Raw genomic sequence first — 25,128 nt, forward strand, 5'->3', positions numbered from 1 at the left:
TGAATACGCAACTGCACGGTGAACTATAGGCCCTATTATCAAATAATTCAGAACCTGTAAGCAATTTTGCGTGTCAAGAAAGAGCTTCAAAAGAGTTGGAAAATGCCAATGACGCAATAACTGACAGTGAGCTGCATCACTTAGTATGAAATTTTATATCGCGTTATACTTGATAACTTCGAGGTGCTAATGAAAGTCAGTTTCATATTTTATTCATTGGAATTAACCGGCTGCTTCCCTGAGATCAAAGTTGATGGATTACCCTTTGATTTACCCTTCCATTTTTTATTGTCGACAATCTCCTTCACTTTGAAATTTTACTTTAATTTATTTTTACCTTTAAATCATAACCCCAGGTGCGTGAGCGCGTACCTATTATTGAGAATATGTGTATCAATCATAAGGTATCAACGAACTAAATCAGGAGAAATCATTCTCGTTAAGGGCTTTCTGGATGTCTTCCACGTCAATGATTTAATGAAGAATCCGCTCAGTTAATCATACTCAATAAAAATGAGGGTGACCTCCTAGCGCGATGGTTTACCATTAGCATAAGATTTCGTCTTAAGAAATCATCAATTGACAGTATTATGTCGTTCACTTATCTTCGTCGCACTTAGCGATAAATTGTCATTCATTTCGTATGCTTATTCTTTTGTAAGTGGTTTTTGCGCCTGCAATTTCCGAGAGGCTCATCTCTGCTTACAGCCGCATTACCTCTTGCGTTGAATGAGGCTCTACCCTTTATTACGATGCTTTATTCCTTCGACGACCGAAATACATTCCCTTGAATTCTTTCTGGCAGTCGATTAAATGTAGATGAATTGAAAACATTGTATTCTATTAATAATTTTAAACTCTGGTTTCTACGTAGTGGGATTATGCGATTATACTCTCCAGTTTGGTGCAAACTGAAGATTTTTGATGTTATATCTCTTCTTTTTTATTCCTGGTTGTTCCCTACGATAATTCTATTCATGAATATATCGGGTTGACCTCGGAGACTTGACAGTCACTCTATTGTATTCGATAGTTAGACATGTGAGCTGTAACTTAACTTCTTCCGGCAATGACTCTTAAGTTCTCAGAATGCGCATAGTTTTTCTTCATTTTCAGTCAGCAAGATATTTGTATATCGATCACATGGACCAACTTGGAAGATCAAAGGAGTGTTTTTGTTGCAATTTCTCTGCCCTTGAGAACACATCTTTATTAATTTAAAAAAATCGTTTATTTTGGAAAGTGACTGCAACTTGATCGACACAACCACGCTGAGGGACGTTTTAGACTATTATATCTACCAATGCTGCCAGAAATAGAGTCAATAAAGCAAATGATCTTTCCTCCCTGAAATTTTTGTGTCTTTATATATCTCGTCTCATAGGAATCAGTTTTGGTATTGGTCACCCACCATGTTGAAATAAGCTACTTAATGTTTTATCTGCTCGATTTCTGGCTCAATCATACGACATTCGCCCATATCCTCTCCCAACTTGGTTTTGGTAATCTAGTTTCAGTTACTATTTTTGCGGAACCGATTTGAACGATCCAACTTCTATGATTGAATGAGTAAGTTTACGACTCATGTATCCTGCTGGTTAGATAAATTTTGTATTGTTGGTTGCATACGCCTAAGGTGTTAATGTTGCCCTCACGTCTATAATTTCGCAATTTAGAAATAAATCCACGTATTAATTTGTCAGAACTACCTCGTTTCTACGAATTTTCCATATTATATCAAATTTCAGTGGAGTTCAGTTGTTTTTCCTCGAATTTTATCCAGTAGTTATACTGCTGAGTAAGAATTTTCCTAGTCAATCATTCATATACAACTTGTATGATTACCCAAGAATTTGTAATAATGCTTATATATTTATTTTGTTTGAAACATAAATCGAAAAATCTGGTCTTATTGCTCATAAATTGTGGCTCAAATGGACAGATTGTGACTCAAAGTGACCCACAGCAATGAGAGCTTGCCTTTGTGGACTTCATTCCCTCTCTTATCATTATGTTGCCGCATTAGATTGAATTTGAATTTATATTTAATTCTATGTTTAATGTTATGTCTCATGTTTCTCCTTCAGAAACATGTAATGTGCAGCAATGAAGAAACTTTGGATTTTTTATCACTTTCCTTTTATTCCTTACATCCCTCTATCACTCCTCCCTGTATCACTTCTTGCTTTCAGTGACTCATGATATAATCTCATGGTGGCTTTCATTTTATTCTCATAGTTTGCATTTGCATCACTTTATTTTTTATTTTTCTATCTTCTGGTACATTCTAATATATTCTAGCTTGGTATTTCTCAAGTTAACAATCCTCATGGAAACTTAAAGAAGTTCATTTATCTCTTATGATTTGTTTTTTTGTGTGTGGTAGCTGTGACATTCAGTAGTCTTTGCACTTAGCCAATCTTGTGGGAACTTCATAAAATTATTTTGATCATGAACAAATGCTCTGGAGAATGAGTGCCTTGCAGAGAATTTTGATTTAGCTCAAAGTTAATTACAATCTGAAATTTACAATTGTAGCTAAATTACAACAATTTTTAAATTTCAATGTTAAGTATTGAATACTAGTACATAATATTCTAATTTCAAGATGCATGGACTGATGGTAACCTATAATTTTGTAAACTTGCTGTTGTAGATTTGGTATCAGTTTCCTTTCTTGATGACATTGTCATTTTACATATCTTTTTTTCCGCCATAATTTATCATTATCTTCATATTTCCTCCTGATTGGTCTTTGAGTTAATATTTCGTGAGATATGTGTAATGTGGGAATTTTCATTAGTTCATTGCACCATGTTCTTAAATGGGTTTTTATTACTATCCAACAGGAAGTTAATGATCCTGCCAAGAATGATGCAGCTGAGCAAGTGGATGAGGGTACCCTTCAAGGCTTGAGGGAGATGGGAGCCTTTGGAATGCAAGTGCCCACAGAACTTGGAGGTGTCGGCCTGTGCAACACTCAATATGCCAGGTTGGTGGAGGTTGTGGGTGCTCATGACCTTGGAGTTGGAATTACGCTTGGTGCTCACCAGTCCATTGGTTTCAAGGTCAGTATCTTTCATTTCCAACTCTGTACCTGGGGAATTCAATATCTATGTCTTAACATAAATAGAGCTATCTTAAAATTCTATGGAACATGCGTAAACATGTGTTTAGCCTGGGAAAATCTATGTTGAAGAACAGTAGGGAGAGAGAAGTGGGTGGAAGTGACCATTCTCTTTTGAGGCTCCATTGAGAATGCTTGCACTCGCTGCCAACCACTCGGCACTTGCTTCTATAAGATAAACAGCCATATATGTTTTTATGTTGGCCACCCTAATGACCCTACCTTTCCTTTAAGGCTTGAAGAGGAGGGAAACATGTGCCTTCCCCTGAAAACAACCTCTCACTTTCCGCTCTTCTCCATGTCATTTTGTGAATTTATGTGCTAGGGAATTATAACAGAACTGTTCTTTTCTTGATATTCACCTAATGTAAATAATCTAAAATCCTTTCTGAGCTATCACCTTGGCTTAGCATTGATTCTTGTTATAGAAATTCTAATTCTAAATAAAAATTTGCTTCCGGGCTCAATGTTCTACTTGTGTGCTGTCTGTCTACGTCAACTCCCTTTGATTGGTGGTGCAGAGTAATCATATTACTGTGGACTCCTATTCTCCAACAATAATGACTTAATAAGTACTTACTGGAATACGCTGAGTTGTCACTTGATAGGAGTTGTTTTAAGCATATTACAGTATTGTTCTAAGTATGAGAGCGCTATTACAGTAAATAGAAGTACGTAATATTTGAAGGTGAATATGTAAAATAGAACTTAGATAATTTAATTTGCTTTGGTCCAGTTCATATCACTCAAACCTGGAAAAAGTTAAAGTTAAAGGTATTCATGAGTGAGGGTAACATACTTAGCATTGTTGTATAAGGGTAGCATTGTAGCAGGGTAGCATTGTTGATAAATTAATTTAAATTATAACTAGTTAGTAGTGTTTGAGTTATCAGTAAAAGGCTTTCTTATTTTGTTTCCTCTCAGCTTTTGATAGTACTTCTCTCTCCTTTTTGTCAATTGCCAAGATGCTGGCAGATAATCTGCTTACAACATCTCTCCTCTCACCCTAAATAATAATAACAAAAGAATTAATTTTGATTTAAAAAATTATTCAGATCAATTTTTATTCCAATTTTCTTTATATTTCTCAATTTTCTTGAAAATATAGGGGATATTGCTTTTTGGAACTGATGAGCAGAAACAAAAGTATCTTCCCAAAGTAGCATCAGGAGAACACTTTGCTGCATTCTGCTTAACAGAGCCCTCATCTGGAAGTGATGCAGGATCAATCAAGTAAGTTAAACGGAAGTTAATGTTTGTGATAAATGATTGGCAAAAAGTATTAATTTACCATTTTCTGTGCTATTGAGTCGGTGGTATTAAGAAAAAAATGAGTCGTTTGAATGTACCATAAGATGAAAGATGAAAAAATTTAGTTTGTTTATCAGGATATATTGGAGCAAATTATATCAGAGATAATCTTGATTTAAAAAATACTCAATCGAGGGAACCCATAGGAACATTTAAATGCAGAAGTTGAGCTTGACTTTACAGAACTATTGAGTTTCTCTGAGTTATTTCTAAATTTCTAGTTTAAGTCTGGAATTTTAATTATCTGGTTATAATTTCAAGTAATCATTATTTTGGTAATTGAAATTACTTGTCATTGCTATGATGTAATAATGGATGTAATGAATAGCTATATTTCAGGTCAATTTATATTTCTGCGTTTAATTCCAAACTAAGTTAGCTTTATTTGTTAGGTTTGTTAAAGCTCCCATTTACTTCAAGCAATACACTTACTGCGATTGAAACTAAAATCTTGTCTGCTTTGTTTCTCCTCTTATTTCGTTTCTTATTATTTGCAATGGATAGTTGGGGTTATGTAATTCATACAGCCAGGAAAGTACAATATCCAATTGAAATTCTTGAATTGCTTGAATTTCATATTTTGACATCTGTGGTGGCACTTTTGATCTCTTTGTTAGTCTGAATCATTGATGAGTTTTTTCTTCATTGCTCCTGGTGGATTATATTTTATCTGCATGAGTGGCTGTAACTTATCAATTTTTGCTTTATTATTGTCATTGTTATTCAAAATTGCTGTATTTAAAAAAGCAGAAAAAATATTGATATTCATCTGTTCCAGTTAGAGGTAGATATTTTTCTGATTATTTCAAGTTTTTTTCTCTTTTTCCTCGCCATATCGTGCAAATTTGTCTCAAGTGATAATATTAAAAAAAAATAATACTGTGAATTTCTGTATTTCACTTTCCATTGTTTTAGATCCATGCCTCTATTTTGTGGATGATATTTTGAGGAAAAATATAGTTAATAAAAAGAAGAAATTTTAATTGCAAATGAGAAAAGAAATTTATGCTTGAATTCAATGGAAGAGTACAATAAATGGCCCTTAATTCTAAACCAGCAGAAGCCATCTAAAAAGTAGCAATATGAGGACCTTTAGTGTCTATGAAGCATTGATGTTCTAACTTCTCATATTAACTGTTTATGCTTATGAACAATGTGCCTCCTATTTTGGATTCTGAGATAAGGCAATGTGAGTTTGTTAATTCCGAAAATTCTTCAGATTCTCTGGATTGAAATAGCAGTATTTGTTTGTCAATGTATTATTAATCCCTTCCTGTGTAATGGTTTATTTGAAGTATTTCTTCTTTTACTCAGATTGTAAGGGCTTACATTTGATTTGTGTTTAAGTCAAGAAGAGGTGGTAAACAAAATGTTTTACCGTGGAACTTTCATTTTGCCCACAGGTCAAGAGCAGTCCCATCAGCTGATGGCTCTCATTATATTCTTAATGGGAGTAAGATTTGGATCAGTAATGGTGGCCTAGCTGAAGTTATGACTGTATTTGCTCAAACTCCTGTGAAAGATGAGAAAACAGGTGGGATGAAATTTTTATTTAGATGTATAATTATGTAGTTTTATGCTTATAATCTCTGTGTAAACTTTATCTCTTGAATATATGTAGACATTGCCATATTAGCTTGCATTTATTTTATGCTAACGTCAAGTTTTGGCTGTCAGAAATGAAATAGATATTTTATCTGAAAAAAATTGCTGAAATGTTTTACATTTTGAAGGAATTCATATAGATTTTATACCCAGAGGATGCATTTTTTACTTCTCAATTTTTTATTTGTGTCTGTGTGGTCATCAAATTGAAGGCTGTTACATTAATGCTGTTTCTTGTTTTAGGCATTGAGAAGGACAAAGTGACTGCATTTATAGTCCAGCGCTCCTTTGGAGGTGTGACATCAGGTCCCCCCGAGAAAAAAATGGGTATCAAATGTTCCAACACCACTGAGGTGTACTATGACAATGTGAAAATTCCAGCTGAGAATGTTTTGGGAGGAGTTGGTCAAGGATTTAAGGTTAGTATTGATATACATGCAGTCTATTTTGATAATTTTAACTCAGCCTTCAACTAATGGTATTTATTTTTTCATTACCATTTTATTTGGAGCTGCATCTTAGATGTAAATGTAGGGTGATTAATCTCATTTGTTTATGTACGAGGGCCGTTATTTTTCAAGCTCCGATGAGCCAGGAACAGAAGACGAAATGATTGGTTAAAAATTATTTTTTAGGTAAATATTGAGCATACTTGTGGTGTCCTTTAGACATAATCGCCTCGGCGACTGAGGAATTGGTAGTGCCTGTGGACAAGCTTAAACCTTCTTCATAGGATGTTGCCGCCAACGACTTCCAATGAATGCTGCTTTTGTCCTGAAGCTATGGCCCATTTAAAAACATTTACCTCCTAGCCACATCTTTATTTCAGTGCAAAGATGGAAATCACACGGCACTATGTCGGCATTGTACAGGGGATGATCGAAAATGTCCCATTGAAATTGCTCAAGGAGCAGTTGGGCTGCATCAGCTCTGAGATGATAGGTGGATCAGAACACTTCCAGGATTCAGCATGCCTCTTCTTTTGTTTTAAATGAGAATCAATGTTATGTTTCGCGCTGAGCAGCTGCATTAGCGTTAAAATTCTTTTTCATCGGCATAAAGGTCAAGAAAAGTCAATGCTGAAGCCATTTGGCAAGTTTTCTGGCTCTTGCTCCACAGTGCACACTTGGTGGGAGAATCAATTGAGGTAGAGTAGTTAATGAGATTGCCACTAACATTATACTAACTTACGGACAGAAATTACTTGAGCGTGTGCTTTGGAGGATGCACAGTTGCCCTATCCGCGCAGTACCTGCCTGTTGCTCTTATGATGTGTTTGCTGAGCTATCAAAGGTTGAAATAAAAAAGGCCCTCATATTTTGTGGGTAGCATAAGATTCAGTGGCCTGTTAAATAAGTATAGAAGCCACATGTCAATTATGGTGTCGTCAATGTTGTGCAGAATAGGTGTAACTTTTAAAAACATACTGAAGTGCATGAAGAGCTGCATCATCGTAGCAAATAAATACATATAGGTACATATTTACTCATGAGCTTCGCTTATTAGTTATCTGGTTAGGTAGGTAGGATTATTTCTGTTTGTAGACGATGAAGAATTTAAAAATTGTCGGAGAAAAGGTATGGCCAAATGTATTTTAGTTCCATACGGTAGGCAGAATATGAGTGAATTTTGGCATTATCCCAAGTCTTTCATTTGTTGATGGTTCATACGAAATTGCGTTTTCCTAAATTCCAATCATCTGTGCTGTAATCCAGCCCAGTTTGTCCGTATCATTTGCTTGAAATGTTGGCGATGAAATATTGAATTCATGGTAACACCTGATTGCATTGCATTGGAAGAGCAATGATGCCCTGCCAAGATTTTAAAGCCTTCAATTGCTAGCCAAGATTGTGACAGACTGAGGCACTAGGCCAAAGCATTTTCAGCTCTCCAAAATATAGTCTTCAAGCTCAGGCACGCTTAACCTTATGGTTAATGTGGTAAATTTCACAGAATATAGCCTTGAAGACTATTGAGACAATTGTAAAGAAAGTGCTTAGTTGGAAAATATGAATGTGAGGTTTTGTTGATGCATACTAGAATTTTCTGACATACCTTTGCTGGTTTCAGCAGAATGTAGACAATGTAAATATTTCTCCTGTAAAATTTTGATTTATTAGGGAAACTATGGTGAGGTTATGCTTTTAATGGAGAGAAAATTAAATATGAAGCTCTGGATTTAAAATTTGTTATTATTAGTCAGAACTTATTGCCACAGCTCAGATTATTATTATTTACTATGTACTTGAAACTATGGAAAAAAATCTTGGGCTTTAATTAAAAGTTGAAGTTATAAATTGTACACATAATTTGGATTAGTTTAAACCCAAATCCGGAATGAACACTCATTAATTCACTAGCATAACTGGCCAGGACTATTTCTTAAATTCATTCTTTCAAGTCTTTCATTTATTATTCATTGCTGAGGGGAAATTCTCCACAAATTTAAGGGACCTCTAAGTTGTGATATATTAGTATTATGTATTATATTTTTCTGATAGCACATTCATTTACATTGATATGTATGTGATGGTTCACAAACCTCTCCGAAACCTATGGTTATACACTATGGGTTTATTTTCTTTCTTGATTAAAGGATTAACAATGAGAAATTTGCTCTCCACTTCCCATCATGATTTTTTCCAGGTGGCCATGAACATCCTGAATAATGGAAGATTTGGTATGGCTGCAGCCCTTAGTGGAACCATGAGAGCAGTCACAGCTAAAGCAGTGGAATTTGCCACCCAGAGGGCACAATTTGGAAGGAAAATTGACACTTATGGAACAATTCAAGAAAAGCTAGCTCGTATGTCACTACTTCATTACGTGACTGAGTCAATGGCATACATGATCAGCTCCAATATGGATGGAGGATCTCAGGACTTTCACTTGGAGGCAGCCATTAGCAAAGTGAGTCATTTTTTAATTTTTTCCCATCTTGAATTGTATTGCCGTCATTTAAAGTTATAAAGTGTTTTAGTAAAATATTATAATTTCATTAGCCTATATGATATTAAATTGTATTTTGGTTAACAGTAGATGCAATATCTGTTGAAGAAATGTTTGTATCTGTACTAAGGGCTGCATTAAAAGTTATGTTTTTCTTGCATTGGTTTTGGGAAGTTTATAAAAATAGATTTAGTGTTGGTCTCAGAAATAATTAAAATACTGCTAATCATCCTGAAATCATTTTGGGTGAAAGTATAGTTTATTTTTTTCTAGTGTTAAAAATTCAAGATGCAATAAGCCATCCATAAATTTCTAACGTTGTAATAAATGCCTGAAAATTTTAATTCAAATTTAAATATTAACCGAGAATAAATTTGAATTTTGAGAATGATCATCGTGTCTTCAGGTAATATCAGGAATTGGAAAGGTTTTACTTTTGATGGGATATATATATATATCAGTGAAAAAAGCAGGAAATTATAAATATTTGGGAATGCAAAATGGGGTTTCACAGTGCACGAAATTATGCTCGACTTGCCACGTGGGTATTTCCCATGTTTGTAATTGCTTTCTGATTACTTGTGTTCAAGGTTTTTGCTTCTGAAGCTGCCTGGAATGTCACAGATGAAGCCATCCAGATCATGGGAGGCATGGGCTACATGCGAGCTTCTGGTTTGGAGAGAGTGATGAGGGACTTGAGGATCTTCAGGATATTTGAAGGAACCAATGATATTCTTAGGCTCTTTGTTGCTCTTACTGGTAAAAATATGTGCATGTTTTATCTTCATATATCCTTCATAAATTTTATCAGAGCATTAGCTTTGATGAGATGTTAATAGATCTCTATTAGTTCTTAGTTAATACAAAGCAAAATAGTAGTCCTGACGTAAGGCAAATGCTAAATGCACAGCTCAATTGAAAATACAAAGTATCAAGTATACAAAATTCTTTGAAATTGCAAATCTCGATCTTTGTTTCCAGGAAGAAGTAATATTCATTTCCGCAAACAAGGGATAGTTCTCTGTAACTAAACTATTAACCTGGTAACGCTTGAATTAAAAAGTTTCTGCGATTTTTGTGGTAATCACCTATTTTAATACAAATGAAATTCTGAGTCATTCAGTGCAAATTTTATTCTTTTAGCACTAATAGTTACCGAGATACAGCCTGGTACCATATGGTACCGCTAGGCGTTTAAGGGGTCAAAAAATGGAAATTTGAAAAGCATTTCGGAAATCACATTTTAAAGCCAAAAACGTTAAATATTTATGCATTAACAAGCATTCTGTTCTTATTTACCACCAAATACATTCATTTTCGTCCAAAATTACACTAAAATATCGATAATATTCAATTAATTATTAAATATTAGTGATTATAAAATAGAAGTTATGTATAATTGACGTAGAAATGAAGAATAACATGATTTTAGCGTTTCACTCAGTCGTTGCCGCACATGAAAATGAACAAAGCAGTCACTTCATTGCATTTCAAGCATTCTGTTCTTATTCTACTGGCTCAGTTTTCTGTAGCACACCGTCCCCGCTTGGGCTTGGATTTTTTTTGTCTGGGACTGCACATATGGAAATGATAAAAGTTACATATATGTTAAATTTAAATGTACTTATATATTTTTTGTATATTTTTCTAGAATTGTTATCAATGTTAATGGGTCTTCCATACCCAGATGTATTTAGCTGTATTATATAATGGCAATTGAAAAATAATCTCATTCTGTTCTAGGTATCCAGTTTGCTGGTGGACACCTGAGAGAGTTGCAAAAAGCTTTCAAGAATCCCACTGCCAATTTAGGTTTAATCTTGGAGGAGGCCACCAAGCGTGGTTTGAGGTCAGTTGGCCTTGCCAGTCCTCCATCGCTGGCTGAATTTGTTCACCCTAGCCTTTCTTCATCAGCAACACTTGCGGCAAAGGTAGGTTTGGCATTCCTAAGAATTTGCTTAGAAACATTTTGAAGAATTTCAATCATTAGATTTCCAAGTGTTTGGTCTCACTCTGATATTCAAGTTGCAAATCACATCAACTTCTGTGTGCTTGTTAATCTGATGGAACTGTCTTAATTTTTCTTATGATCTTGGAAATTTCATTCATTTTTGAGCATTTGCATGCACATAAGTGCATACAAAGGTAAATGCATACATATTTCCTTATATTGCAAACTGGATTTCTATACTGACTTTTTGTACTGATTTTTGGCCCTTTGTGATACCGATTTTTAAAGTTTTTATTTACCGTAAACTATTAACCCTAACTATCAGCCATCCAGAGTTGATTTGCAAGCTCATGATCCATCACCAAAATACATTACATATGTTATTAAACATCCACTATGATTATGTGTTCTCCTTTTGACTTCAGAGTATAGAATCTTTTGGCGTGGCTGTGGAGAATGTTTTGGTGAAGTATGGGCGAGGCGTGGTGGAGGAGCAGTTCCTTCTCAACCGTTTGGCCGCTGCCGCCATTGACACCTATGCCATGGTGGTGGTTTTATCCCGAGCCACTAAGGCATTAACTGAGAATACGCCCTCTGCTCATCATGAACAGCTTATTGCATCAGTCTGGTGCAATGAGGTAAGAAATCTCATTTGAAACTTTGTCATCTTAATTTCTTGTAATCCCTTTGATCCAGGCAGGTAGCCAGAAATTTGCTTCGAGGAGGGCTTGGGTGACATGTGGGTTGCATACAGTGGTAATTTGTTGTCAAATCCCATGCAATAGAAAACCATAAATTTAGATATAAATGCATTTATATAGTGCAGAAATTTATGGTACTCATTGTCTTTACTGAAGGAGCTACTGTTATTATGGCTTGGTCTCCATAGGTCCTTTTTTTTCCAAAATCCACAAAATTGTTTGAATTTTTAACTATAGGGCTCTGGTAGCAGTATGTACTTCATTTTATCCCATTTTGAGCTAATTTCAGTACTGAAACCCAGATTTCAGTTCACAACTTTCAGTTGTTTGAAGGAAGTGAGAGGGTACGCCTTCGGCTAGTTGTTTCCTACTTGCGTACTACCATTTAGATGGGGAGAGCTGAAGCCCCCTCACCTCAGGCTATGTGTCTACTCTCATGTGTTCCGCCTAATATTCACTTTTACTTCCATTCCCCCACTCTAACAACAACTTTTTTATATACTCGTGGTTTTGATGAAAATTTGCTGTCTCAAGCAAACTGGTAACGTCACAGGAATTTTTCATCATGATTTAAGTCTCTGGACAAATGTATTCTGAATTAATTTAACTGGTTCTACTTCTGGTACTTTTTTTTTTTACTGTGAGGCTTAAGGAGTTATATACAGTGTCGAACTAAGAATTAAAAGGTGGTTTTAAATGGTTATCAGTATTAATCTCTGCATCCAATTTCTCCATGTTTCCGGTGCAACCGCGTCGGTTTGTTGGTGATGACAACAGGTTCGCTGGCACTGCTGCCAGCGTCTTCAGGTCGAAGATGATGCCGGTCCACGATTTTCGTCCTCGTTATATAGGGGGTCAGTCCCGCCAGTTGTGGCTGCCGCTCTCTTATTGGTCCGCCTAATGAGCCTCCTCCAATGGGCATCCAGATGGTAGCCTCCAGGAGGAGGCTCATTAGGCGGACCAATAAGAGAGCGGCAGCCACAACTGGCGGGACTGACCCCCTATATAAGGAGGACAAAAATCGTGGACCGGCATCATCTTCGCCCTGAAGACGCTGGCAGCAGTGCCAGCGAAACTGTTGTCATCACCAACAAACCGACGCGGTTGCACCGGAAACATGGAGACATAGGAACCTGAACACTGCGGAAATCTACGTAGTCACATTAATCTCTGCATTTTCATTAATACAACGCAGAATTGGCTGCACTTTCCTAGTTAATAATTTGGCACATTGTTTCTCACCTTATGATTCCAAGCAAGCCTTAGCATTTTTCATTGTGTTTTGGTTCAATTACCCCTTGGAAATTGAACATAATACTCGCATAACTCACTGAAAAAAAGTTGGTTTCTTTGATGATGGTACCAAATGGTACCATTTTAATATTTTGACATATAATAGGTCTAATATATACCCTCCTCAATTTTTATGGCTCCCTATGATTATTACCATTGGCACCCTGGAATCTGTTTAACAATACATATTTTGCAAATGGCTGCTATTTGATGATTATCTTGTATTTTTTTGCCACTGCAGTCTCTCACCTCTTGGTTTATTAGTGTTTCTCCAACTGCATGTTATCGTTTGATTAATGAGAAAACCTACTTCTTTTATAGGCATCTGAGAGAGTGAAGTATAACCTTGGCCAGTTGACATCTGGGACCCACTTAGAGAATTTCTCCAAACTTAGTTTAATATCTAAGAATATGTGTGAAGCTGGAGGAATGGTTCAAGGAAATCCTTTGAATCTGTAAAGAATTGAATTTCCCTTGAAATATGGGATTTCAAAAAATACATCAACAATGCAACTTTAAGAACCATTATCTTGGAAACACCATGCAAGTGACTTTTCCTATCGACTGAGTAAAATTTAGGTTATGACTCTCCTAGAATTCCATGTGCATCATAAAATTCTACCACTAGCTTAATTACCTTCCACTTCCACCTTGTGAATATCCCTGACTTCAAGTTGGACTGATGATGGGGATAATGAATTTTTATTTATTGACAACTTTAAATTTTAAATTATTTCCCTTTTGAATTTGTTACTTTCTTTCATGTCCTGGCATTTTTGTCATTGGATGTGTACATGCAGGTGGATTGTGATCATAATTTATCCTGCTTTAACATCTCTTTTTGTGTTCAATGTGACTTTGAGTGTTGGAAGTTCTGGGCTCTCTTCTCACACTATACTTGGGTAAGGAATTTGTCATAACTAAAAATGATGAAGAATTCCATTGGAGGTGTAGTCTGTAATTTTATGCAGAGATAACTAAATGCCCTATGTTAGTGGCTGTAAACTTTTAAATAGTAAGCACTGTTGCCCATTCTGTGGCAGTATGTGGAAAGTCCTAAAATGTGTGTGCCATATATTGGCTTGTATGAGTATTATAACTTGTATATTTGTATACTTTTTTAATGTCTTAAATTATGTTCCACGTACAGTGCATATTTCATGTTATTTTTCTTTGAGAAACTTTTGAATGTTTATTTTTAACATTTTGAATGTACATACATGCATGATTACACTGCTACTTTCTCCATTTTCAAGTTTTCAATGTGTCAAAAAGAATGAATACTTGGGAATGATATTCAATTTTCTTCTGCGTCTAAGATCCATCTTCAAGGAACTACACGTAATAAAAAAAATATCGATAGAACAGCAATTATTTTTAGAAAATGATGGCAATGATGAAAATGATGTACTTACATGCATTAGATATCTCCACTATAACCAGACCTCATTGTAAAATATTTAAATTAGAAAAATGAAATTCTCTCCAATAATTGTGTTAAATGTTCACCAAGAAAATTTGATAAGAAATTTCACTAAGCAATATGTAGCATGTGCATTGTATTTGAAATTTGTGGGTACCTTAATTACTTCAGACACTTGGGTAAACCTTGAAATTTTAACTGTTTTCTTGAATAAAGTGTTTATTTTTATATTTCATATCTTTTATGAAACCAAAATTGCCAATTTGGTATTATTAGTTGTAGGGATGGACGAATCAGGATTTTTTTCGGATTCGGATCCTTGATTTTCAGAGTCGGATCTTTCGGATCGGATATTTTCGAATCCAAATGCATTTTCAAATTCCTGCTATTAAACGAAGTAATTATTCAAGTTTATTCTGGGTACATGCAATCAAAAGAATGCTTTTTAGATTTTCATACACATTTTAATATTTTTATAAATTATAATTTTTATAGGCTTTCAAGTTGTTTTTTAAAAACATCTTTACATGCTCAGGACCTAAACTGTTACGCTTGAATTTGGAAATTAAAATGGGAAAAATCATCGGATAAACCACTGACCTGTGGTGTAGCGGGAGGGGGAAGTCCAGGGAGTCCGGACCTCCCGAAATGTAGAAACAATTACTTTCATTCATAAAAGGAAACAAAATATTGAACAATCGTGAATTTACAATAATTTCTTTGGAAAATGAAGATTTTTTTCGATTGTGAAGGTTGTTAAAATTAGTTTGAAACCCTCTACTTTGTACCCTGTTGTTTAAAAATTTTCCCCCCTGCTTCTGGACCCCCCTAACGAAATTCATGGCTACCCCACTGCCATCGACTGAATTCAAATTTTCCTCACGCACATTTCCCCCGAATTTTGTCACTTTCTCCTCGCATACTGACTTGTGTTTACCACGCACATGGCATAGTGGTTCTCCTTACCTCAATAGAAATGTTTCTACACAATGAAAGACATTTTAATCAGTATATCATTAAATTAAATTCCAACTGAGTAAGCAGCAACACAATTAACAGTATTTAAAACAGCGTTAACATCACGTGCGACGAGGTACTTGACCGCTCAGCATAAGGATGGGGTGGGCAGCAGAAGCACGTAAAGGAGAGGTGGAGGGGGAGGAGTGCACTCCCTCTGTATTTCAAGCAATGAGGCTACGAATGAGGGAGTCAAGGACGAACAAGCCAGATCTTGCTTCAGAGACGTTGTTACCTTCAAAGCTTAGCAGGGCGTGCTACGTGATATACATATGCAGTTGGCGTTTCCAATCCGTCTCTACTTGTTTGAGGGGTTAATGCTGCATATGTTTCTTTGAAAACTGTGCTGTTTGGACAATGTTGCATATTAGTACAGTCTAATTGTAAATAGAAAACTTATTGGCAATCAATAAGAGCTGAAAAATAAACAGAAATATCTTCAGTTATGCGTTGCATTTGGTCTAATTCTTTTTTAAATCTCGTGCATGTCATCTACTTGCCGAAGCTGCCGAGACATGTTCGGGCCCAGAAAGTCACTCACCTAGCATTTGTCGTCTAGAAACGGAGAATCGAAGCAGGTAGGCCAAAATAGGTCAGTTGGTGAGACAGGGTAGGGATGAAACACGCTTCAATTGTTCTCGTGTAATTTGATATTTTCCTTAGAAGACAATGATTTATGGTCCATGTGATTTGGAAAAAAAAACAACAGGCAAGGGCAGATAGACAGCCGAGGGTGGTTTTCTGAAATCTGCGACGTAGTTACTCTTGACGTGGTTATTATCCTACGACCCTGAGTTTCCCCCGATGATTGTTCAATCTCATAGGAAGAGTCACACCATGTGCCAGTCGTATTTTGCCTTTTTTATTCCCCACAGCTGAAATTCTGCTACGTAACCTCAGTGGGAGCTTTCACACAAAACCGTTCATGATTAGGACAAGAATCGCATGTGACAGCGCATTTGATAAGAGAATCGGAACTCTTTCCATCCTTACGGGGCATTGAATTCTCTGAAGCTATTATTTAAAATTTTGGATCCAGATCCGATGTCTTCTGCGACTTTGGATCCGATGAAGGGTAATATCCGCGGATATTTGGATCTGAGGTATCCGATCCGGCCATCCCTAATTAGTTGGTATTGCATGAATTAATTAACAGGGAAAGGCTTGCTGGGTAGAAAGGCAAGCTAATGATTGAAGTGTTTGAGGCACATGTCTGGCCTAAGTGCAAAAATCCTATCATGAAAGAGGTGGCCCAAGGAAAAAAGTCTCAATTTCTAATTGAGACAACCCCATGCCTGCCACTACATCCAGGGCAAACTCAGCGGTAAATTAAATGGGTAACGGTCACCCCCCTTCCCCCAGTAACTTCTAGAATAATTGTAAGAATGGAAATCTTTTACTGCACTAATTTAACAAAACTTGCTTAAATATAATAGATGAATATCTTACAGCCAATTTTCTATTCATAATAAACCTCATATGCATTACTGCTAAGAGGTATTGCATACATCAAGGAACCCCAGAAAGTACCCTTTAACCCCAAAATAATGATGTAATACAGCTCTTGGGTGACATCTATTCTCACTTATCTAGACAATCCATCAAATTGAAGCAATGAGTAATGCTGTACTCAAGAAGTGTGACTATAACCTTAAGAATGTACACAATAACAGACAAGGATCCCACACATCTATGATTGAGAAGCACAAGGTTTTCCCGCTGGAATCACAAGTTTATTCACACACTTCAAATGTACAGAATAATTACACTTCTGTTTCATAGACACAGATACATTCCAACATTTGTCCATCATGGTTAAATGAAACAATTGATGAGTTTCGGAAATTCAACAACTCCTTAAGGATTGAAGATTGAAATTCTTTTGTTCCAATAAATAACGATAGAGCATGAATGAATTGACTTTTAACAAAATATGATTCGTGGATTTCAGCAAGTGGGACGAAATATTGAACGTAACTATGTTACCATTGTACATATATGCATTAATTGTGATGAAAAAACAGAACATCAGATTAAAATCTGGTTCTAATCAATAAAACATTTGACTTCACATAGTAGCAGCCATTGCATACAAGAAAAAACAGTCAGAAAGCATATGAATAGATATTACATCATTAAAACACCACATCCAACAACACAGGTGGGAGTAGGCAGCAATTTTTCCCACCTTCACAGACTACACAACTTGAAGTTGCCAATTCGACCATATCACATCTGCCCTTCATTTGAGAAAAAATAAGCTCACTTTTATGAACAACAATATACAACATTCATAATATACCACTGTACGCAGTACCATCTTGACCAATTAACTGTGATATTTATACATAAAGAAGTTGAAAAGTATTATATCCCTGCCCTGAAGGCATAAAAGATAAGTACAGAAAATTTTTGGATTTTTGGCATAGTTCCTTGCTGAAAGTGCTGATTTGACTTGCTGACGTGCTTTTCTTTTTTGGCGAGCTCAATCTATGCAAGGTTATAATGGAAACATTCCAATTTGTGCAGTCATGCTGAGCTCCTCCATTAATGGATGTCTATACTGGATAATTCATACCTTGACTCAGGAGCTTCTCTCCAAGCAATACTGATACAATAGTGTTGGAATAGTTGCAGTAAAAGCTCTCGCTCATCCAGAAATTCAAGAGCTTCAATCCGTTGGACATCACCTTGCGGCAAGGAATTATATATTTCTATCATATCCCAGCATTTTGACCCATCCCAACCATGGCTTGTAAATCTAATAGAAAAGAGCAACAAAGAAAAATAATGATATCAGGACCACACATGGAAAATGACTTACGTACATCAGAACCCTATTTTTGCATTCCCAAATTATATGGTTATCCCCCTTTTGCATCAGTTTTTATCATGTCATGACAGTTTTGACTCCTCCCTTAAACCACACCACACTTATCCCTATTTCTTACTTCATTTGGCGGTACCAAGAAAAATGCAACCAATCATTGAAGGTCAAGTGGAAAGGAAATTGGCAAATGAAGGCCCCATATGATTTTAAAATATGTAGCACATTATCAGCAACATAAAGGAGAATATATGCATAAATATAAATGGATTAGCCGATAGGAAAGTTAAGTGGAGAGCTGACTAAAATCAATCCCAAGATTATTTACCTATATGATGATGCATATGTATGAATTTTATGAATGTACTCATATCATTCAAAATGACAGTTATCCATTGTGTCTTAAGAACCCATTCTGCTTAAGAAGGCATTAATGATCAATATTTTATGATCATAACAGGGAAGTAAATAACCAAAGATAAAATAGACTAGACTTAAATGTAGGGAGATGAGCAGATCTGGAGGAGGTGAACTGCTAAGGTAATTTGTAGCACCTGTATTAAGTATTGTTGGAAAAGGAAAACAGGTGGAGGAAAACCAGGAGAGGCAGTTGCATATTTTCAAGATCAATCTAAAGGGAGCTACTGCTATGGAACATGAACCTATCTATGATAAATTCATAGGCTTCTAAAAACGCACTTCTTAAAATATCTTTTCCCTGGATCCATTCCATATAAGATATTTCCAAGCATATACCTACAACAATAGATATTCCCTCCATAAAAAATGAAGCAAGTAATAAATCCATGAAATCATGAACATCCCCTAGATATGTACTAAATTTAAGAATTCACAACTCTAGTTAACACATCACCCCAACACATTCAAATGCAAAATGGGGATAGTTCTTTTCAAACAAATCAATGGATAAAAGAAAAATTTTATTATACCTTTGTTCCTGGCCTTCCTTACTCAGGCAAGCTTCTATTCCTGCCAGGGTGCAGCCACGAGAACGGAGATTACGCTGCATTACTTCACCAAACTTATCACCTATATTAAGCTAATAGAGGAGCACAACAATCAATACAAAAAATAGCAAGTCCAAATAATAAAGGTAAGCACAAAAAACACTACTACTCTCATTTTTAAGCTAACAATAATTTAAAAGCCAACATTAGCTCTAAAAATAAAATTCAATAAAAATCGAGGCCCTCTAAGATCATGAGACCAGAACAAAGGTGAGACTTACTTGTTCATAGTTAACAAAAAATACTGAGCTGAAAGTGGATGATATCCAATCAAGAAGACGGCCTGTTGATGCAGCATCAACATACACAAGAACACATTCTGCTAAAAAGAGCGTTGGTAGGGAAGGATCTAACCCACACTCCCCTCCGGCACCCAATTTGCTACGGACTTCTGGCAGTGAACGGAGGTCTCCTCCAACAAGGTGGTAACCACTTCCATGCAAATCTGTTGAGCTGAACCTAACTTCTCCATCTATTAATTTACAAGAACAACATTCATGAAATACATACAGCTATCCACCCACATCCAAGTCAATGATTTCCATTAACTATGATGAAGCCAGTGAACACAAATAAAAGTAACAATAAAATGAAATTCAAATCAAATTTAAAGATATGATAGTTTATTGATGAATATCTCAGCAACATAATCAGACATTGTTACAGGTAGTATACCTATTATGGAAAATGTCACATCAATGCCATCAATAAAAAGTAGATTTATGAAATATCCCGGAAAAGTGCTCTACTTCTTGAAACAACTCGATAGGATATATAAATTTTGGAGGAAGAAATATGTAGTGGAACACCAGAGACAGGTGACATTGAAGCTTTGAAAAGGTTATTTGGACAACATTTGCTATTGTGGGACCTAATCATCCACCACTTCCCTACCTCCGACCATGAATTTAGGAATACTTACGGATAAGTAAACACATAGTCCACACACAACAACACATCACAAAACAATTTCTGACTGAAGTATCAACATTTTGTAAAAAATATATGAAAAAAGAATAAAATGTGCATGAATAGATGATTTCGGAACAAGAAACATCCTTTCAATAGCCTACACAAATAACCATAGGAAATAAAAGAAACACCTCCCTAGATATGGTCAACCTAGATAATTTGAACCTATTTAGTGAGTTGTGCGCAAAAGAATAAATAGAAGAAGACGATTATACAAAAAATAATAGAAGTTATTAAATAAGTTAACATCTAGATCTTCACAATGCCAACAATCTGCAAAAATGATTCTATACTGTCACCACTATTCTAATTAAGATATAAGGGGCCAGGAAGTGATAAAGGTGAGAGATTTTTTTTATAGAATAATATTATTTTTTAGATTAGGGTATATTTTTTGCAAACCCACACTGATGTATTGTGATGATCAACGTGCAGTTGCAGTTGTGATAAAAGATTGTGGGATTGATCGAAATAAGTGTACAGTGGAACCTCGTTAAAGCGAGTACGGGCTGTAGCGACACCCCCGCTATAACGAGAGATAGCCGATGCACCGTCAATTGACCCTATAATAAGCGTGTTAAAAAATTCGTTTTTACGAGATCCTCTCGGCTCTCGCCATAGCGAGGGTTTCACCGCCGGAAGACTTTCATCAAGACTCCTTAACCTCTGTAATTGCTAGCGATCTGTTAGAAATGAAGTTAATGGAGTGCTCAGTCTCAAATTTATGTGGTAAACTGTCGTTCGATAACTACAATGATTGACGAAACAATGCTTTGCACGATTTTTATTCAGTGCGGCGCTTATAAATTGTTTGAATAGTTAGTCGTTATTTGAGTAAGGAAATTTAGTGATGCAAAAAAACATTGCCTTTCGTCTGGATTTATGCTTACGTTTATCGGATAGATGTTTATCTGTCGCCGCACCACTCCTGTTCCTGTATATCTGTTCGCAACAGGTATATTGCCTATTATTTGCTCCACCTCCAGTAAAGCGACAATTCGCTATAGCGAGTGTTTATTAGTGTACTGTGGGGTGTCGTTATATCGAGGTTGCACTGTATTTAAGTAGAAGTCAACTACTTATGTATTGGAGAGAATGTGTAACTAAGGGTGAAATTGTTGTAACATATATTCCCTTGAGGAAAAATTCTGACAATATAATATTATAACAAAAGGATTAAAAGGGCCAAAGACCTCACAAATGTGAAGAGCTATAATTATGTATGCTAACTGTGATAAAAACAGAATAGATTGATATAATGTTTTTGAAACAAAGTTTTAGGTTATTTTGAAACATATACCAATGACTATCACAAATAGGAACATATTGTGGTCGTCCTTTCATTTTAGTTTTTCAGTTACTTTTATTATGCGTGATCCCATAGCTAAAAATTGGCATACATCAAGTGATAATGTGAAGATATCGCCTGTAGTTAACATATTAAATCGGGCATTAGGAATAATGATATGCAAGAAGATAAACCTTGACCATATTTTGAGAAGTTATTCACCCTAGAAGCATTCACTCAGAAGAACGATAAAAGAATGACATTGAACTGAAAGATAACTAAAAGATAGAAGGGAGACCTTCAACTTGCAGGGGGATTAGCATGGTCCAAGAGTGAACCTTAAAGCAAACAAAGTAAGACTGCACATAAATGATGGCTAAATAGGCAGGCTCCAGAGTAATACTCATAAAAAAATCCATGGTCAGCTATTAATGAACAATTAAAAAAATGGAAATGATGGCCTCCACCAATTTTCAAAAATACTAGACAGCCATCTAGAGTGCAAGCCAACCTACTAGAGAAGAGCTTAATTTTAGAAGGGAAAATATAAAAATAGTTCTAAGCCAATTATCAAAGTACAACATTCTTCATTTCAAACAACAGTTTAATTGTGACTTTTTTCTCCTTAAGATGACATTTAAAATTCTCTTCAACAAATAGAGGCTATGGTTGTCTTAGGTGGTAAAAAATTTTGCTTTTTTTCCCAATTTACCCCGGGCTGTTCCCCACTTGTCCGAAAGGCCTCCTGCTGTATCTTCATCTTTAGAAAGAGAAGAATCAATAAGGAAGAGACGAATCACATAAGAAATTACTTCATCAACATGTGATAAACAGGGGAATGTGATTTTATACTTCTCTAAAATTTTGGTGGTAACTTTTGACTTAAGCTAACCTCAATGCAGAAATCCTCAAACCATTTCTCTAAAAGCATTCCTTTTTAGATTGGGCACATAATAGGGTGGTTTCCTTCATCAAAGAAAACGAAAGGCATTGATTGCGATTCGTTACCCACCATTAGTGTATTCATAATATACAAATTATTTCGTTTTAGAAATACCGGTTTAGACGAATGGCAATGGTCCATTTTTATCCTCATTTGAAAAGGGCCAGATTGGCGCCCATGCGATGCCACTCCACGTGACGTCACAGGGACCTAGTTTCTATACGAGAAGATAGGAGTTATACGTCGTCTGAGGTTACCATTGCATGGATGAGGCGCGGAGCTCAGGGAAACGTGTCTTAACAATCACTTATTAAAACTGGCTAAGGTCGGAAAGTTTTCCTCGTTTGATAAGTTATTAATAATCCTTAATTAAGCCTAGCGCTACCAGCCAACAGGGTACTAGGCTAGCCACTAGCAGCCTGCGTCGTATCAGCGCTACGCGTCGCCTCAAGGTCACCTCGCAGGGCGGGAGGGGGAACCAGAAATACGTCACGCGGAGAGACTTCCCGACATTCATACTTAAGCGTCGCGTTTTCGCGCGCTTGAAAATTTTCACTTTTCATTTAATCGCGAAAAATAGATATAGTCATTTAAAAATCTAAAAGCGTGAAATACGTACTCCAGGAGTAATAATCTTTCGATTTAGGCAATAAAAAAATAATAGGAAACCACCCTATTGCACAACCTGATTTGTGTACGAAGGTGCAGTCAAAACTGTATTGTGTAAAGTGTTGAATTGCTAGAAACCATGCGAGAATGAATGGCAAAATAGCCTGTTTTGATTTTCTTCGTGCATTCTTGCAATTGCACACCATGAATGCAACATTGCACACAAGACCCAGCCTTCTGGTCTGGTTTGCTGCTGCTGTGAGGAAGCATATATGATTTAGTAATGGCGACTTTGCACATGCATGTAAGGGAGCTAAGTATGATGATCAATTGCTCTTTGTTGTGTGGCAACATGTTTGTTAGTAATTTGAAATTGTAATGGAAGATTGAGATAATACGAAAGTTTATGAAATCGTTCAATCAGAGTAAGCTCTATTAACAATAAGATTATAAGATATAATTAATAAGATGAAATAAAATAGATCAAATGGCAGAAAAAAGGCATAGGTTAAACAATGAGCTGAAAAACTGAAAAATATTTTGTCATACTTCACATCATTTCAGTTCATGTCACACATCATCACAAGGCATCCATGATTAAAATTGAGGGCATACTATCAAGGAAACGTGATATATTCTTTTGTGGTCTCCTACACTGAAAAAATATAATAATGAAGAATAGACTATTATGTAGAGCAATCAAAGGTAGAAAAAATGACAGCTACAGTATGGTGGAAATCAGAGTATGAATGATGCCGAGGCAGTTATGAAATAATATATGAGGACACAGAATGGAATATCACCATTACTGTGACAGAAAACCCAGCTCTAGAATAAAACACTTTAAGTTCAGAGACATCCTGGAGGAGTAAGAGAGGCAAACCCTTACCCCAATGTACATAACCTTGGCTCCACCACTTCTTGGGGCCATGCCGACAGCACAAGCAAAAGGGCTCTCTCGACAACTGGGAGGGTCTGGGTAAGTCGAAAGAGAAGTGAATGGGGAAAATTCTCTAGGTCCATCTCGGCAATTGCTCACTATGACTCAATGATAATAGGGCCCTGGGAAACGTCTGCGATGTGGTAGGCAATAAATAAAATCAGAATGTGCAGTACAAATATTTATCATTTTGTAAAATTGCCATCGGTTGGAAAGTTGACGGCATTACCAGAAAAAAGGTGAATCTCTCCACCCAAAGCCGGGACATGAAATAATGGTGCAAGTAGACAGAATTAATACGGCAAATCGCAATTTATAAAACAAGAGTGTGTCACTGGCCGTGAGACAAGCATTGCAAGTCGCTAGCCAATAGTAGGAAAATACAAGGTTACAATCCATTTCTAACAGTAAATGCACAGCATTGTGAGACAAAAATTGCTCAAAATTTAAAATTAATTAGAATCTAGAAGTCTACCATGACAGATAGTTGCACATGATCGAGTACTAAATTCGAAAGGGAAAATATCGCTTGCCTTCAGTATGAAGTTTTTCCAGCAGAATCCTGCTCTTCTTAATTAAGTGACACTTTCTAGATGTGACAGTAGGGAAGTCCATTTCCACAAAATTGCCAAAGTCAAGCCCTTCATCTTTCATCCTCCAATATAAAGTATCAAATCCAGCGCCTATGCTGATTATCTGTGCGTTACTCCCACATTTCTGCAAATGTGTATTTCCGTGAGAAAATCTTCAATTAAGTTCTCGGCGAGGGAGAACAACAAGGCATGAAAATAGCACCTAGAGTGTAGACTTACCAGTAAAAACTGTCGAATTAAACGTTCAACTCCTTTTATTCTAGCATAATATCCACGATTAATTTCAGGAGCTTTTCGTTCAGCATGGCGAACAAAATTATTTATATACTTATCTTGCCAATAACCAATCTGTACAGCACAACGTTTACACTCCGAAGCATTATCGTTTGTTGCTATTATAGCCTCATCTCCTACTATTGAATCCATTATATTTCAGTGACAATGACTAGACATAACATACATTTAATATTAAATCACAACTTCAATTCGCCTGGCAGCAAAACGCCATATTGTTTGCAATCGAGGTGCTTTGTTTTGTTTTCCGGCAGTTT

The 25,128-nt window shown here is 36.1% G+C and overlaps 2 protein-coding genes across 2 annotated transcripts in view; one reads left to right on the forward strand and one right to left on the reverse strand.

Annotated features, from left to right (window-relative positions):
• The window catches only part of LOC124153573 (very long-chain specific acyl-CoA dehydrogenase, mitochondrial), a 48,722-nt gene extending 34,132 nt beyond the window's left edge, over positions 1 to 14,590 (forward strand). The window contains exons 3-11 of the mRNA XM_046526835.1: positions 2,850 to 3,068; positions 4,236 to 4,360; positions 5,842 to 5,972; positions 6,287 to 6,462; positions 8,690 to 8,953; positions 9,583 to 9,751; positions 10,736 to 10,923; positions 11,369 to 11,581; positions 13,259 to 14,590. Of these exons, the coding sequence (XP_046382791.1) occupies positions 2,850 to 3,068; positions 4,236 to 4,360; positions 5,842 to 5,972; positions 6,287 to 6,462; positions 8,690 to 8,953; positions 9,583 to 9,751; positions 10,736 to 10,923; positions 11,369 to 11,581; positions 13,259 to 13,396 (1,623 nt within the window). The 3' untranslated portion in view covers positions 13,397 to 14,590. The remainder of the gene's footprint in view (positions 1 to 2,849; positions 3,069 to 4,235; positions 4,361 to 5,841; positions 5,973 to 6,286; positions 6,463 to 8,689; positions 8,954 to 9,582; positions 9,752 to 10,735; positions 10,924 to 11,368; positions 11,582 to 13,258) is intronic.
• Positions 14,591 to 17,088: 2,498 nt separating this feature from the next.
• On the reverse strand, positions 17,089 to 25,116 carry LOC124153575 (leucine carboxyl methyltransferase 1). The gene is made up of 5 exons (XM_046526838.1): positions 24,797 to 25,116; positions 24,518 to 24,701; positions 19,454 to 19,704; positions 19,155 to 19,264; positions 17,089 to 18,138 (listed from the first exon to the last, which is right to left on the reverse strand). Exons 1-5 carry the CDS (start codon positions 25,001 to 25,003, stop codon positions 17,925 to 17,927), a joined length of 966 nt encoding a protein of 321 aa, XP_046382794.1. The 5' UTR covers positions 25,004 to 25,116; the 3' UTR covers positions 17,089 to 17,924.
• Positions 25,117 to 25,128: the final 12 nt, after the last annotated feature.

Source organism: Ischnura elegans, chromosome 2 (assembly GCF_921293095.1).
Source record: "Ischnura elegans chromosome 2, ioIscEleg1.1, whole genome shotgun sequence".
In the NCBI taxonomy this organism is placed as follows: Eukaryota; Metazoa; Arthropoda; class Insecta; order Odonata; family Coenagrionidae; genus Ischnura; species Ischnura elegans.